Source organism: Suncus etruscus, chromosome 6, assembly GCF_024139225.1.
Source record: "Suncus etruscus isolate mSunEtr1 chromosome 6, mSunEtr1.pri.cur, whole genome shotgun sequence".
NCBI lineage: Eukaryota > Metazoa > Chordata > Mammalia > Eulipotyphla > Soricidae > Suncus > Suncus etruscus.
Genome location: NC_064853.1, coordinates 119,657,488 through 119,672,313, shown reverse-complemented (window position 1 = coordinate 119,672,313; position 14,826 = coordinate 119,657,488). Strand labels below are relative to the sequence as shown.

The window sequence follows — 14,826 nt, the reverse complement described above, 5'->3', positions numbered from 1 at the left end:
AGGGAGGGTCAGGTGTCTGCACTGTGATTCCTGTCCCCAGACCTCGGAACGGGGCTGAAGAGGAGGGGATGGGTTTTACCAGACATACAGGGTCCATATGCAGTCTGCATGAGAGCTGGGAACAGGGAAGGAAGAGTGGGAGTGGGTGGGGAGCGGATTTGTGGGGTACATTGTGTGTATGATTGGGGGGATGGCAATGTTGATGAGCCTGAGGCTCCAGGGTCACCCATGCTTCCCTTTGTACCGAAACCTCCTTTTCTACAGAGGCTGTACATATTTATTTATATACAGGTCCGTCTATTTAGACCCACGCGCACGCCCGCTCCTGGGCAGACAGGCCCACGCGCACACACGCACACACACACACACACACACACACACACACACACACACACACACACACACACGGGCACACACGCACGAGTGAGTTTCTGATTGGCTTTCCTGGGTGTCGGCGGGGAATCCCCCACCCAGCTCAGAGGCAGACGCTGGTGTGGGTCTCGCAGGTAGAGCCGGCCCCCGCCTGGGACAGGAAAAGCCTGCCATTGGCACACACGCAGAGCTCGAACACCTTCTGCCGGGCACCCGAGGGCGCGTAGGACCCGTGTGGCAGGCGGGGGAGCCTGATGCTTGAGGCGTCCAGCCTGATCTGTGGAGAGGGGGCAAGACAGGATTAGAGTTGGGGTGCTCCAATTCATATTGCTACTTGCTAAGGCATTGGTTCTGCTTGTTTCCCCAGAGCCGGGCCACGCCAGAAGATCAGATGGGACAGGGGGAGTCTCTGGCCTTGCACACAGCCAACCCTGGAACCACATGTTTTCTCAAACCTACTAGGGGTCACTCCCAAACTGAGAGACACAATAGTTTCTGCGTACCATTGAGTGTGACCCAAAACACAAATATAGGGGCCAGAACGACAGTACAATGGGGATGGGTTTTGCCTTACACACGGCTGATGTGGGCTTGATCTCGGGGTCCCACATGGTTCCCTGTGCCCTTTCCTGATTGCTGAGTCAGGAGTCCCCCAGGGGACTCATGGAAAGGGGGACCAGTTATGGGGCACGGGGAGGGTTGTGGCAAGTCTGAGAACAGCAGCTCAGGTCCCTGCATCTTGAGGTCTATCTTGCTCTTTGATGTTTATTGGGGCTCCAGATGAAGCCAGAAGGGTGCTGGGCTTAGAGACAAGCTTCTTGGTTTTGAGGCCACACCTGGCAACACTCAGGGCATACTCCTGGCTCTGCACTCAGGGATCACTCTGGGTGGGCTAAGGGGATCCAATGGGGGTGCTGGGAATTGAATTCAGGTGGACCCTCTCTCCTCCTCCTTTCCTTTCTTCTCTTTCCCTCCTTCCTTCCTTTCTTCCCTCCCTCCCTCTTATCTTCCCTTCTCTTCCCTCCCTCCCTTCCTTCCTTGTCTTTCCTTTCTTTTCTCTTTATTTCTGTCTGTCTGTCTGTCTCTCACCACTACCCCCTCACCCCAGGCAGACATTAATAGGTGGATTTTTGGTCTATGGTTTTTTTATCTGAGCTCTATATGACATAAAAGTGGCTTGTGTTCAATGTTGACACAATGAAAAGTCCCTTTTCTCTCCCTCTGTCCCTCCCTCCTTTCCTTTCTTCTTTCCTTCCCACCTTCTTTCTCCCCTCCCTTCTCACACTCCCCTCCCTCCCTCCCTCCCTCCCTCCCTCCCTCCCTCCCTTCTTCTCTCCCTCCCTCCCTTACTTCCTACCTTCTTTTCCTCCCTTTTTCTTTCTCCTTACTTCTCTATTTCTCTATAAATACAATTTCTCTCTCTCTCTTTCTCTCTCTCTCTCTCTCTCTCTCTCTCTCTCTCTCACACACACACACACACACACACAAACTCTTGGTTATTTGTTCTGTTTTGGGGCCACATCTGGTAATGCTCAGGATTCACTCCTGACTTTGCAATCAGGGAGGGGCTCAGGGAACCATGTGGGACCCTAGGATTAAGCCCACATTAGCCATGTGTAAGGCAAAACCCTTCCCCATTGTACTATCGTCCTGGCCCCTATATTTGTGTTTTTGGTCACACTCAATGGTACACAGAAACTATTACTGAGTCTCTCTGTTTGGGAAAACATATGTGGTTCTGGGGTTGGCTATAAGAGCACCTGCCAAGGATGGATATGGCCCCAGGGCCAGCATCATAGCGCAGTCTGACTCTTTGTCCCAGGAAGAACAACAATGACAAGCTGAAGTGCAGGGTGGGTTTAGGTGTACAGTACATGGGAAGAGGTCCTCATGCCATGGGGTGGCCTTTCTGCCTACCTCTCCATCTTTGGACTCCAGCCTGAGCTCTGCCCTGCAGGTGGCCTCTAGGTTACCAGCTTCTGCGTTGATTTCCACCCCCTTGGGGGCCTCCATAACCAGGGCACGAGTCGGGGACTCCAGCCTAGAAGAGAAATGAAAAAGAATGAGGGTCCCTCTGAATGCTCCACACTGGGCAAAGGGGACATCAGGGCATGGGGAAGGGTCCTGGGTGTGGAGGTTTGATCCTATGTCCATGGCTCTGTTTCCATGGTCCCATGTCTTTTGTGGGTATTACGTTTATTGGGTGGCCTCCTGAGGAATATTTATATGGTGGGGGTAATGACTTTTGAACTGAAGAAAGGTTCTCCTGGGAGTGTTTTCAAGAAGACTTAAGCTTTTTTTTTTTTTTTTTTCATTTTGGTTCTTGGGCCACATCTGATGGTGCTCAGGGGTTACTCTTGACTCTGAACTCAGGAATTACTCCTGGTGGTGCTTGGGGATGCCAGGGATTGAACCTGGGTCAGCCACATGCAAGGCAAGTGCCCTAACCTGTACTCGTGCTCTAGCCTGGAAAAGAATGCTGCTTTTTTGGTTTTATTTGGTGGCTACACCCATTAGTGCTCAGAGACTGTGTTCAGCTCTATGCTTAGGATTCACTCCTGAATATACTCAGGGGAAACCTTGAGTTCTGGGGGCTGGAATCTGGCTGGGCACACAAAGAATGCCCTCTAGGGCCGGAGAGATAGCATGGAGGTAGGGCATTTGCCTTGCATGTAGAAGGAAGGTGGTTCGAATCCTTGCATACCATATGGTCCCCTGAGCCTTCCAGGAGTGATTTCTGAGTGTATAGCCAGAAGTAATCCCTGAGCGCTGCCGGATGTGACCTAAAAATAAACAAATAAACAAAAAAGAATGCCCTCTAGTCTATTGTGCCACCTTGCTGGCCCAATATGCTACTTCTTTTTTTAATTTATTTTTTATTTTTTGGTTTTGTGGCCACTCCTGGTAGCACTCAGGGCTTAACTCTTGGCTCTGTGCTCAGGGATCGCTTTTGGCATAGACTCCATAGAATGCCTGGTCTTGAACTCAGGTCAACTGCATGCAAGGTGCCCTTCCCACTATACTGTCTCTCCAACCCCTGGGCACCATTTCTTTTTTTTTTTTTTTTTTTTGGTTTTTCAGGCCACACCCGTTTGCTGCTCAGGGGTTACTCCTGGCTAAGCGCTCAGAAATTGCCCCTGGCTTGGGGGGACCATATGGGACGCCGGGGGATCGAACCGTGGTCCTTCCTTGGCTAGCGCTTGCAAGGCAGACACCTTACCTCGAGCGCCACCTCGCCGGCCCCCCTGGGCACCATTTCTAAATAAGGAAGACATCCTAGTGTCTCATTTCTCCATTGATTTTGGACTTGGGAGAATTGATTTTGAAGCCTATCTTTTTCCTTGTTCCCTGTGTAGTACTGAGATGTCATTAACCTCAGTGTTTACTTTCCAGGTGGACGGTGTAATGATTTGATCTGTGTCTGTGTCACAGAATCAGGCTTGTGGTTTGCCTTCATTACTGCTACTTAAAGCTTTTCTTATGTTGATAACTTTTAAGATGGGCTGTTGGTGACTTTCGAATTATAATCTCCAGTTGTGGCTGCTCTGTTGTGAAGAATGTGCCTGGACCTCACTTAGCTCATGCCTAAGTGAGGGGTTTATGCCTGTAACCACTCACCTCAGCCTTCTCCATTCCCTTTCCTCACCCCAGCTCTGATGAATACTCATTAGTTATTAATTTTCTTTTCTAATTTTTGTTGTAGAACCACACTAGACAGTATTCAGGGCTTACTTATGGCTCTGCACCCATAGCAGGTCCTCTGGACGGGTGTGAGGACTCTAGGGAGTGCTGGGGATCAAAGTCAACTTGGCCTTGTGCAAGGCAGACACCCTCCTTGCACCAGACACTCATTTACTCTTTGTTGTACTGTATTTCTGCCAACAGTATCTTAAACGATGGGAATGCTTTTTATGTCAAGTCAGCATGTGGTGTGTGTGTGTGTGTGTGTGTGTGTGTGTGTGTGTGTGTGGTTTTAAAAGAGAGATTAAAGCCTAAGTGATAGCACAGTGGGTAGGGCACTTGCCTTGCATCATGTAGCCCTCCCACTTCTTCCCACCCTCCCTTGCCAGGATTCAATATGGTTTCTCTAAGCCAGGGGTCTCAAACTCGCAGCCCAAGGGTCGTTTGCAGCCCTCCGTACAACATTTTGTGACCCTGCCCTAGAGGAATCTTTTTCTGTTTTGTTTTGTTTTAGCTGTTTGGGTCACACCCCCAATGTTCAAGACTTACTACTGACTTTGCACTCAAGGATCACCCCGACTTTGCCTCCTGCGGCCCCCAGGTAAATTGAGTTTGAGACCCCTGCTAAGCACTTCCAAGAGTACACAGTCTCTAAACATTGCTGGGTGTAACCCCTCAAAAAAAAAAAAAAAAGGAAAATAAAAAAGAGTCTCTTGGTCCACTAAGCATTAATATTTATACATATTTGTGCTTATCTGAAGAAATAGCTCTGGGGTGGTTGGTGTGATGTAGTGTTGACACATAACTGGAGATGCTTCAGGGGGATTGAGGATTGAATATTTTTTTAGATGGGGTTCATGCTGGCTGTGCTCAGGATTGTTGCCAGTAGTGCTGGGGGGAGGCTTGTGATGCTGAGACTGAACCTAGAGCCTCATACATGCAAGGCAGGTACTCAACCACTGAGCCATAGCCTAGGCCTGTAACAAAATAATTATTTTGTTCAGCATATATACATGTGTGTATATATGTATGTACATATACATGATTTATTCATTATTAGCAAAGGTAAGCTGTTAAATGCATCTGGCTTAGAACTATTTTATCTTTGTTTTTGTTTTTTTTTTCTTTTGGTTTTTGGGCCACACCCGGTGGTGCTCAGGGGTTACTCCTGGCTGTCTGCTCAGAAATAGCTCCTGGCAGGCACGGGGGACCATATGGGACACCGGGATTCGAACCAACCACCTTTGGTCCTAGATCGGCTGCTTGCAAGGCAAACGCCGCTGTGCTATCTCTCCGGGCCCTTATCTTTGTACCTAGTGATTTTTCTCTTGTAATTTTTTTTTTGCTTAGAAACAAATTGGGAGGGGCCATGATTATGGCTCAGTGGAAGAACAATGGTCATTGTCCTTGCAGGCAGGAGGCATAGATTTGATTCTTAACATTGCAAAAATAAAATATCTTTTGGCTAGAGCAATAATACAGAGGGGAGGGCATTTATCTTGCACACAGCCAACCCGAATTTAATCCCCAGCATTCTATAGGGTTCCCTGACCCTCACTGAAAATGATGGAGCCTAGAGTAAGCCCTGAGTATTGCTGGATGTGGTATTCCCTGTCCTCCCCGCAAAATAAACAATTCTTCTAATTCTTCCTGTTAATATTATTGCATCTCTGTTTCTGGGACAATTTTCTGTGGATACATTTTCCAACCTCTCAGAATATTTGCTATTCATTTGTTCTGTTTTAAATGTGGCTTTTAAGAAACAACCCCCCCCCCCTTTTAGAGGATTATTTGTTTTTATCATTTTTATTTGTCAGATCTTATCTATTTACTTATCAGGTCTTAATTATTTTATTACTTTATTATTTGTTGGACCTTCCTCCTAGCACTCAAGGATAATGTCTGACAGGGCACAGAGGTCCTCTGTGCTGCTGGGAATTGAGTTTGGGTTGCCTGTGTTCACACCAGGCACCCTCCCCATTGTATTCTCTCTCCCATCCAGGATGTTTTTATTCAGGTAAAAATAGAGGTACCATGCAGTATGCTAGTCTTTACGGACTAGGACTAGCAAAGATATTTCAGGGGTACAATGCATTTTGCTATCCAGGGGATCCTCTCAGTGATGCCCATTAACCTGTTTCCCCTAACTCACATTCCCTTCTGTGGGCAAAAATCCCTCAGATCCTTTGAATGCAGTTTTCTGGAGGCATCAGGCCTTCTTCCAGAGCTCATTTGTGCTGAGTCCAGCAGCCTGGAACCCAGCCACAGGCATCCAGCATGACCAGAGAGTCCCAGTGGTGGGTTGCTTGTACTTTTAAAATCAAGTTGCTTTCTAGTGGGGAAAAAATAATTCTTTTTCTTTTTTACAATACACACATAGAATCAGTTCTATCATCTAAATCAGTTGATTCTCCCCCACTCTCCATGGCTTATATTTTGGGGACAAAAGTCAGATATGCCAGGGATCAAATCTGCATGCAAAGCAAGTGCTCTGGCCCCCATCACGTATCTCCATCACCATCACTTTAGGAGATGCCTTAAAATCGGCTGGAGTTTGGACTTTCTGCAAAAGCAAACCAGCTTGTTTTAGCTGTGCTTGATGGCTCCCCTCCCCGCAAACAAATCTTAAAAGCCTAGAGGAAGTTTTTGAACAGGCTTGCATTGGATCCATAGATTGATCTAGGAGAGGCTGCATTGAATGAGTTTTTCATACTGTTTTCATTGTAAATAGAACAGCAGGGTGTAACTTAAGGCCACTGTACTTAGGAAGTTTGGTCTTTGTTCTGGAATGGGGCAAAATAGTGGCTGGTGTATTGTCAATGTCCCCCCTCCTTTTTAACTATTAAGACAATATTTCTTTTGGGGGGGCACACCTTCTCTGGATCCGTTCAAAACTCAGTGCTTGGAGATTACTTCCATTGTGCTCAGGAGAGCACAAGGATGTGACAGGAATGGAACCCCAGTTCCTGCATGCAAAGCCTGGATTCCACTTGAATTGCACCAGCCCTCCAGCCCCTTCCTTGGTACCACCTTGTAGTACAGGCTGCCTGGGGTCCTTCTTCAGTTTAATTATTATTATTTTTTTAGCCACACCTGGCTGTGCTCAGGGATGACTCCTGATTCTGCATTTTCAAGGCACTCCTGGTGGGCTCAGGAGATCATAAGGGATGCAGGGAATCTGGGTCAGTCTCATACAGGGCAAGTGCCCTACCAGCTGATTTATTGCTTTGGCTCCAGGTTCCACTTTTCTGAACTGTTCTTTTGCCATTGCTTTGAAAGGGGGAGCTTGGTACCTGCAGAGCCCAAGAAAGCCAGCTCCTCCCACAGTGCTAACATTTTTCTTCTTCTCCTCCTCCTCTCTTTAATCCATTCTCCCAGCCCTCAATCTTGGTGTTTTTTTCTGGAAACTCCACTAAATTTATTGTCTACTTTTTGAGTGGCTTCTCACTTTCCTCTTGCTTTTGTTTTTTTCAGTGTTTTGTCCCCCCCCCCTTTTTTTTTTTAATAAGAGAGTACATTCTGGGGGCTGGAGAGATAGCATGGAGGTAAGGCGTTTGCCTTTCATGCAGAAGATTGGTGATTCAAATCCCAGCATTCTATATGGTTCCCTGAGCCTGCCAGGAGCGATTTCTGAGCACAGAGCCAGGAGTAACCCCTGGGGTCTGCCGGGTGTGACCCAAACAACAAACAAATGAAAAGAGTGTACATTCTGAAGTTTTATATTCGCTCCCTGCTCACCCACCTTGTCTGGGTCTCAACTAGCAGTATTGCCTCCCGTTAGCTATAGACCCCTAATTTCTAGGTGTTGAACATGGAGACACAGCCCTCCCAATGCCAGCTCTGTTCCATTGTGACCGCCTTGATGAAGGATGCCATTGACTACAATGTGGCCCTGAGGAAGCTATGAGGGCTTCAGAGAGATGGAGGACAATTGAGGGGGGTGAGGTGTCTCCACCGAAGGCACCACCACCCATCATGCTGTGTATAATTTCACACTTAAAGAGCATGCAGATTAAATCTCCCCACCCAATCAGGTGAGCCAGAAACAATTCCAAAAACAAAGATGCTCTCTCTTCTCTTATTAAACCAGGAAAGATTTAATTAAGAAGTGATGTTTGGAGGAAATCCATTTTGAAGATTGTCTGCACAGTGGCTGTGCAAACCAAGCCCCCTACTCCCAGTTGCCTGAGCCCAAGGCAGAGTAGCCAGAAACAACATTTTCCCCATGGGACTTGGTGACACGGCAGGAGGGAAGTGACATAGGGCAGAACTGGAGCATTGAGGGTCCTTCGTTAGCCCAAGAGTACTGCTTGCAGCAGAAACCCATAAGGGCTTCTTCCTGGTGGTGCTTAGGGGACCCTACATAGTGTTGGAGATTGAATTTGGGCCATTACATGCGAGGGAGCCTGCCACTGTGGTTCTCTGTTCATTTTTTTTGTTTGTTTGTTTTTTTTTTTTGTTTTTGGGCCACACCTGGTGATGCTCAGGGGTTACTCCTGGCTATACACTCAGAAATCCCCCCTGGCTTGGGGGACCATATGGGACTCTTGGGGATCGAACCGAAGTCTGTCCTAGGCTAGCACCTTACACCCTGTGTCACTGCTCCAGCTTCCTCTCTGTGTATTTTTGTTTAAATTTTGAGTCTCTATAAATCACAAAGTTCACAATTGGGTTTCAAACATACAATGTTTCAACACCCATCCTTCACCAGTATCCACTTCCTTCTACCATTGTCCCCAGTTTCCATCCTCCCAGCCTGCCTCTATAATAGGTACTTTTTATGTTTAGTGCTTGTTTCGTTTCTTAATTTTTTTTTAAAAATTTAGGTCACACCTAGTGGTGTCCAGGGCTTATGCCTGGCTCTACATTTAAGAATTACTCCTGGTGGTGCTTGGAGGTACAGGTGGGTGTCAGATTCCTATTGAAGATCAGGTCTCATGTTTTCTATTCCTTTGGACATTTGCTATTCCTTCACTCTGTTTCTAGTTTGTTTTATTTGGACCACAACAGAGGTGGTCAGGGGTTACTCCTGGCTCTGCACTCAGAGTTCACTCATAGTGGGCTCAGGTACCGTACAGACATTGAACCCAGATTGCTCATATTTAAGGCAAGTGCCTTACCGGCTGTACAATCACTCTGACCCCTATTTTGTTTCTTGGGGTACACAGGGAAGTCCGCAGCTGGGAACTAGGGATGGGCAGGTACATTGTCAAATCATAGGTAGCTACAGAAGGTTGCTCTGTCCATGGTTCTACTCCAATTCCCCCAGGTGGGGCAACACAGTTGCGCCCAGACCTGACAGTGCCTCTTGTCGAATGTCTGGAGCTGCACAGTGGGTGTTCAAGCAGAACTCTGACATTTAAGCAAGCAAGTCTTACATTAGTTTTTTGGAAATGGTGGGTGAGTGGGTGGGTGGGTAGAGGAGTATACTTGGCACTATTTGGGATGGGGTCCTGGAACAGAGTTCAAGAGTTCTGCACACACAGTGCTGGCTTCAGACCTTGGCGCCATTTCCCCAGGCCCCAAGGAAAGATGGAGATGTGATGACCTGAGTGGGGGACTGGAACTTTCTGTATGAGAGAAAGCATGGTTTTCCAAAGAAAGCATGAATTACAGTTAATATAGGGTGTGTGTGTGTCTCAGTGCTGGAGTACACATAGCAGGGTCTGCAGTCATCCACTCTATATAGTACTAGTCGCACATTTCTTTCACAATTCTGAGCTCAGGACTCCCCACCCCCCGAGTCCCCCCACTGTGTGCTGCCAGGACAGTGGATGGTTGAAAGCATCCTGTTATCCTTTCTCCTTCCCTGCCAACCATTGTCCCTGAGAACTATTTTCAGCTCTGGTCATCACAGGGATGAGCTGTGATGCATTTGTCCCTGGGGATTCTGGGAGGAGACTCTGGGAGGAACAGGCGAGAGCCAGTTATATTTTCTGATCCAATGCAAAAGGGGGTTGGTGGCAAGGAGGGTGGGGTAAGTGATGAGATGCTAAGGATGCCTTTAAGGGTCCCCATATTGGGTATCCATGCAGGGGGGAGAATGAGGGAGGGAGGGAGAGAGAGAGAGAGAGAGAGAGAGAGAGAGAGAGAGAGAGAGAGAGAGAGAGAGAGAGAGAGAGAGAGAGAGAGAGAGAGAGAGAGAGAGAGATTCCAGCATACAGCTGGGGAAGATGGAGACTTTAGACAACTGATGTGGGGGAACATTAGCTGTCCGTGGCCCCTTCCCCCCATGAGATGCTAGGGGAGACCAGATGACAGACATCTCTGGGGCCAAATTGTGATGGCCATCTGCTGTCATCACAAAAGCAAGCTGAAAATGGGTTCCACTTACATCTCAATTTATTGTTTCCCTTATTTTTGTAAAAGCATAAAAAGAGCAGAAGTAAATATAGTTAAGACCTCATTTTCAGAAGCAAATGTGGCTTTTCTATTCTGGAGAAACCCTTGAAGCTCTGGCTTGAACATCAGCCTCTCTTTAATACCCTCTCCCACCTTTCTAAATTTCTTTCAATAAAAACTATTTTGTGGGCCAGAGTGATGGTACAGCAGGTAGGCACTTGTCTTGCATGCACTTGACCTGGCTCCATCCCCTGCATCCCATATAGTCCCCTAAGCTCTAACAGGAGAAATTCCTGAGTGCAGAGCCAAGAGTAATCAATGAACAGTGTTGGGTATGGAAACCTAAAACAAAACAATTTTTCTTTGAAAACAAGGACAACATAGCAATATATCTCAAGGGCTGCCGATTTTAGCTTGTCAACTGTCAGTGATAATACTGGTTCTGAGATAGATGTTTCTGTCTTTCCAACAACTGGAAAGTTCTAGATAGAAATTGTGGAATTTGATTTCTGCAGGCATGTGAAGGTGCTTTGAGATACCTCTCCTGGAGAATAGTGAGAATCTGTGTCTTGGTATTTGTTGCTCTGTAAAGATGTGTGGGCTCCTACATTCACTTCCCACCCTACCACTATTGATCTTCCTTGTTGGGAGTGCCAATCCCCCATCCCCTACCTTGTTCCTTCTCTGCAGGTCTAGTGAGTATGAACAAAATGGAGTGACACTGCCCGAGATGGGGATAGACAAAAAGCATTGTGAGGTTCTTAAGCCTTTGGGCTGCAGTATGGGACATATATTGGGCTGTGATTTCCCAACCCATTGGCTCCAGAGGCTGGAGGCAGGAGGGAAAAGGACAGGGGTCCCCTCAAGCTTGGGGATCTTTGCTATTGTACAGGCTGCATAGTTTGTAGAGCATCAATGGGCTTGCTTGTGCATCCCAATCTGTCTATATGGACAGGCTATTGCCCAGTGTAGACTAAGATATGGGTCTTCTGGGGGATACATATGGGAATGACCAAGTTTCTTGTTCAGACATCTTGGAAATCTTTCACTATTGGCTGCTCTCTCTTCTTACTCAGAAGCTTCCAGAACCGATGCAAGAGTCTAGACACCTTTGGAAACTTTGGGAAGTTTCTGGAAGCTTCAAGATAGATACTTCTGGGGTTTATTTGTTTTTGTTTTTTTTTGGGGGGGGCACACCCATTTGATGCTCAGAAATCGCTCCTGGCTTGGGGGGGGGCGGGACACCATATGGGACGCTGGGGGATCTAACCGAGGTCCGTCCTAGGCTAGTGCTTGTAAGGTAGATGCTTTACCTCTAGCACCACCACTCCAGCACCAAGATAGATACATCAGGAAGCTTCCAGATACTGGCCTGCTGTTGATACAAAGTCCTCATGCCCCATGTGCAAGTCAATGCCTCTCATCTCTCCCACAAGGGCACTCACTGGTAATAGACATCTCAATGGTATTCCCCTGCCCTCTTGGGAGCAACTGGGTTGGTGATGCCTACAACATGTCCTAAGAACCCACTCTATTGCTGCTCAGTGACGATGGAACCAGAGGCTAAATGGCCCCATTCACCAAGACTCAGAGCAAAGCCTGTGCTTCAGTTTTCATTCTTAGGCAGTTGTAGGCAATGGTATCACTGCTTTCACCTGGGCTGGGTATATTTAGCCTGTTCCTCATGACAGGAATGCTGTATCTGCTTTAGGGAAGCTTTCCTGTGTATACATCCAAGCTCAGCCCGTGAGCCTGCAAGAGAATGTCCCACCAGTGTCCAGTTCAGAGACCCAAGCACCAGAGGGTCCAGTTCTGAGACAAGTAGCAAAAAGTGTCCTCCTTCTTTATTCAGCTGTCTTTAGAATCTTGCTCTTTCAGAAATGACTTTTCAGGAAACCAATCAATATATATGGGCTGATGGATATAAAAGTACTCCCATGAGCTTAGTTTTCTTATTGCTGGAGCTGCAAAGGATGCTATTATGGGGAGTAGGGCTGGTGCTTCCAAGATACACTTGGAGCTATGGGAAAACCAGAGATGGTGGGGTGGTCTCCTAGCAAGAGAAGCTGGGGTGAGATGAAGAGCATGCTGGGGGGGAAGGAGAAAAGGAGGGAGGAGTTTGAGCAAGGTGGAGCAAGATGAAAATACGAATATACAGTACCAGTGCTTGGAAATGGGGTCCTGGTTAGATTCACAGCATCTAATTCACATCTGCATTTCTTAATTATTTTTCCATGCAATAGACTGAGTTGGAGAAAGATTCCAGGCTGGAGATGCAGATCTGAACACGCCTGAGCATATGGGATGCTACAGTTGCCCCCCTCTTGGGGATGTTCAGCCCATGTGCCCTGCTCTGTGGTCTGGGTTTCTGCCTAGCAGGGGTGTGGGTAGGTACTGGTCTATTGGGTGTTCTCAGAGGGTGACTCATGGACTCAGGACTGAAAGGGTGAGATTGTGACGACACCCAGCACCTATACTATTACTCTGATCCTGACAGTTTTAAATTTTTTAAAATAATATCTTTATTTAAACACCATGATTACAAACATGGTCGTAGTTGGGTTTCAGTCATAAAAAGAACACCCCCCTTCACCAGTGCAATATTCCCACCACCAATGCCCCCTATCTCCCTCCTCTCCCACCCCCTGCCTGTATTCGAGACAGGCATTCTACTTCTCTCACTCATTAACATTGTCATGGTAGTTGTTAGTGTAGTTTTTTTTTTTTTTTTGGTTTTTGGGCCACACCCTGTGCCGCTCAGGGGTTACTCCTGGCTATGCGCTCAGAAGTTGCTCCTGGCTTCTTGGGGGACCATATGGGACACCGGGGGATCGAACCGCAGTCCGTCCTAGGCTAGCGCAGGCAAGGCAGGCACCTTACCTCCAGCGCCACCGCCCGGCCCGTTAGTGTAGTTTTTTTCTCTAACTGCCCTCACTACTTTTTTGTGGTGAGCTTCATATCGTGAGCCAGTCCTTCTGGTCCTCATCTTTGGGCATTTTACAATAATGTGTTTTATTTAATAAAATCTATACATGAGTGAGACTATCTCTCCCTTTGACTTTTTTCACTCAGCATAATAGTTTCCATGTATAGGAAAATTTCACGACTTCATCTCACCTGATGGCTGCATAATATTCCACTCTGTATATGTACCACCTTTTTTTAGTCATTTATCTGTTGAAGGGCATCTTGGTTGTTTCCAGATTCTAGCTATTGTAAATAGTGCTTCAATGAATACAGATGTGAGGAATGTATTTTTGTATTGCATTTTTGTGTTCCTAGGAGTGGTATAGCTGGATCATATGGGAGCTCAATTTCCAGCTTTTTGAGGAATCTTCATTTTGTTTTTCATAAAGGCTGCAATAGCTGACATTCCCACCAGCAGTGAATAAGAGTTCTTTTTCATTGTCATTTGTTTCCAGGAATGATTTGATTTTCTCTTTGAATTCATCTCTGACCCACTGTTTGTTGAGTGTGCTGTATAATTTCCAGGAGTTAGAGTTTCTTTTCTGTGTCCCTTTGTAGTTCACTTCTAATTTCAGTGCCTTGTGATCTGAAAAGGTAGTATGTACAATTCCTATCCTGTTGATTTTATGGAGGTATGTTTTATGGGCCAGCATGTGATATATCCTGAAAAATGACCCATGTGCATTGGAGAAAAATGTATATCCAGTTTTCTAGGGGTGGAGAGTTTATATATATACACATACATACATACATACATACATACATACATACACACATCTACTTTCTTCCATTTCTCTTTTCACAGCTAGTATATTCTTCTTGGGTTTCAGCCTGGTTGACCTATCAAGGTATGACAAAGCAGTGTTGAGGTTTCCCACTATTATTGTGTTGCTATTGATGTCTTCTTTCAGATTTGTCAATAATTGTATTAAATATTTTGTGGGTGCCTCATTGGGTGCATATATATTTAGGAGTGTGATTTCTTCCTATTGTACATATCCCTTGATTAGTACAAAATGTCCATTATTGTCCCTTATAACATTTTTGAGTCTAAAGTTTGTGTCATCTGATATTAATATGGCCACTCCAGTTTTTTTTAAGGGAATTATTTGTTTGGAAGATTTTCCTCTAACCTTTGATTTTGAGTTTGTGTTTGTTCTGACTATTCAGATGTGTTTCTTGTGGGCAGCAGAATGTTTGATTAGTTTTTAGATCCATTTCCTAACTGGTGCATTTAATCTATTGATGTTGAGAGAGATAATTGTCATGGGATTTAGTGTCATCTCTGTGTGAAGTTGGTTGTGTCTGTTGGTCTATTTTCTCTTAAAGTAGACTTTTCACTTTTTCCTTTAAGGCTGGTTTTGATTTTGTGCAGTTTCTGAGCCACTGTTTATCTGTGAATCTATGTATACTTCCTTCAAACCTAAAAGTAAGTCTAGCTGGATGTAGTATTCTAGGTGAAGC

General features: G+C 46.2%; 1 protein-coding gene across 1 annotated transcript in view; it reads right to left on the bottom strand.

Annotated features, from left to right (window-relative positions):
• Positions 1 to 419: 419 nt before the first annotated feature.
• SGCD (sarcoglycan delta) overlaps positions 420 to 14,826 on the bottom strand; it is a 129,811-nt gene continuing 115,404 nt past the window's right edge. The window contains exons 6-7 of the mRNA XM_049775763.1: positions 2,290 to 2,413; positions 420 to 649 (exon numbers count right to left, since the gene is read on the bottom strand). Coding sequence (XP_049631720.1) covers positions 476 to 649; positions 2,290 to 2,413 — 298 coding nt within the window. The 3' untranslated portion in view covers positions 420 to 475. The remainder of the gene's footprint in view (positions 650 to 2,289; positions 2,414 to 14,826) is intronic.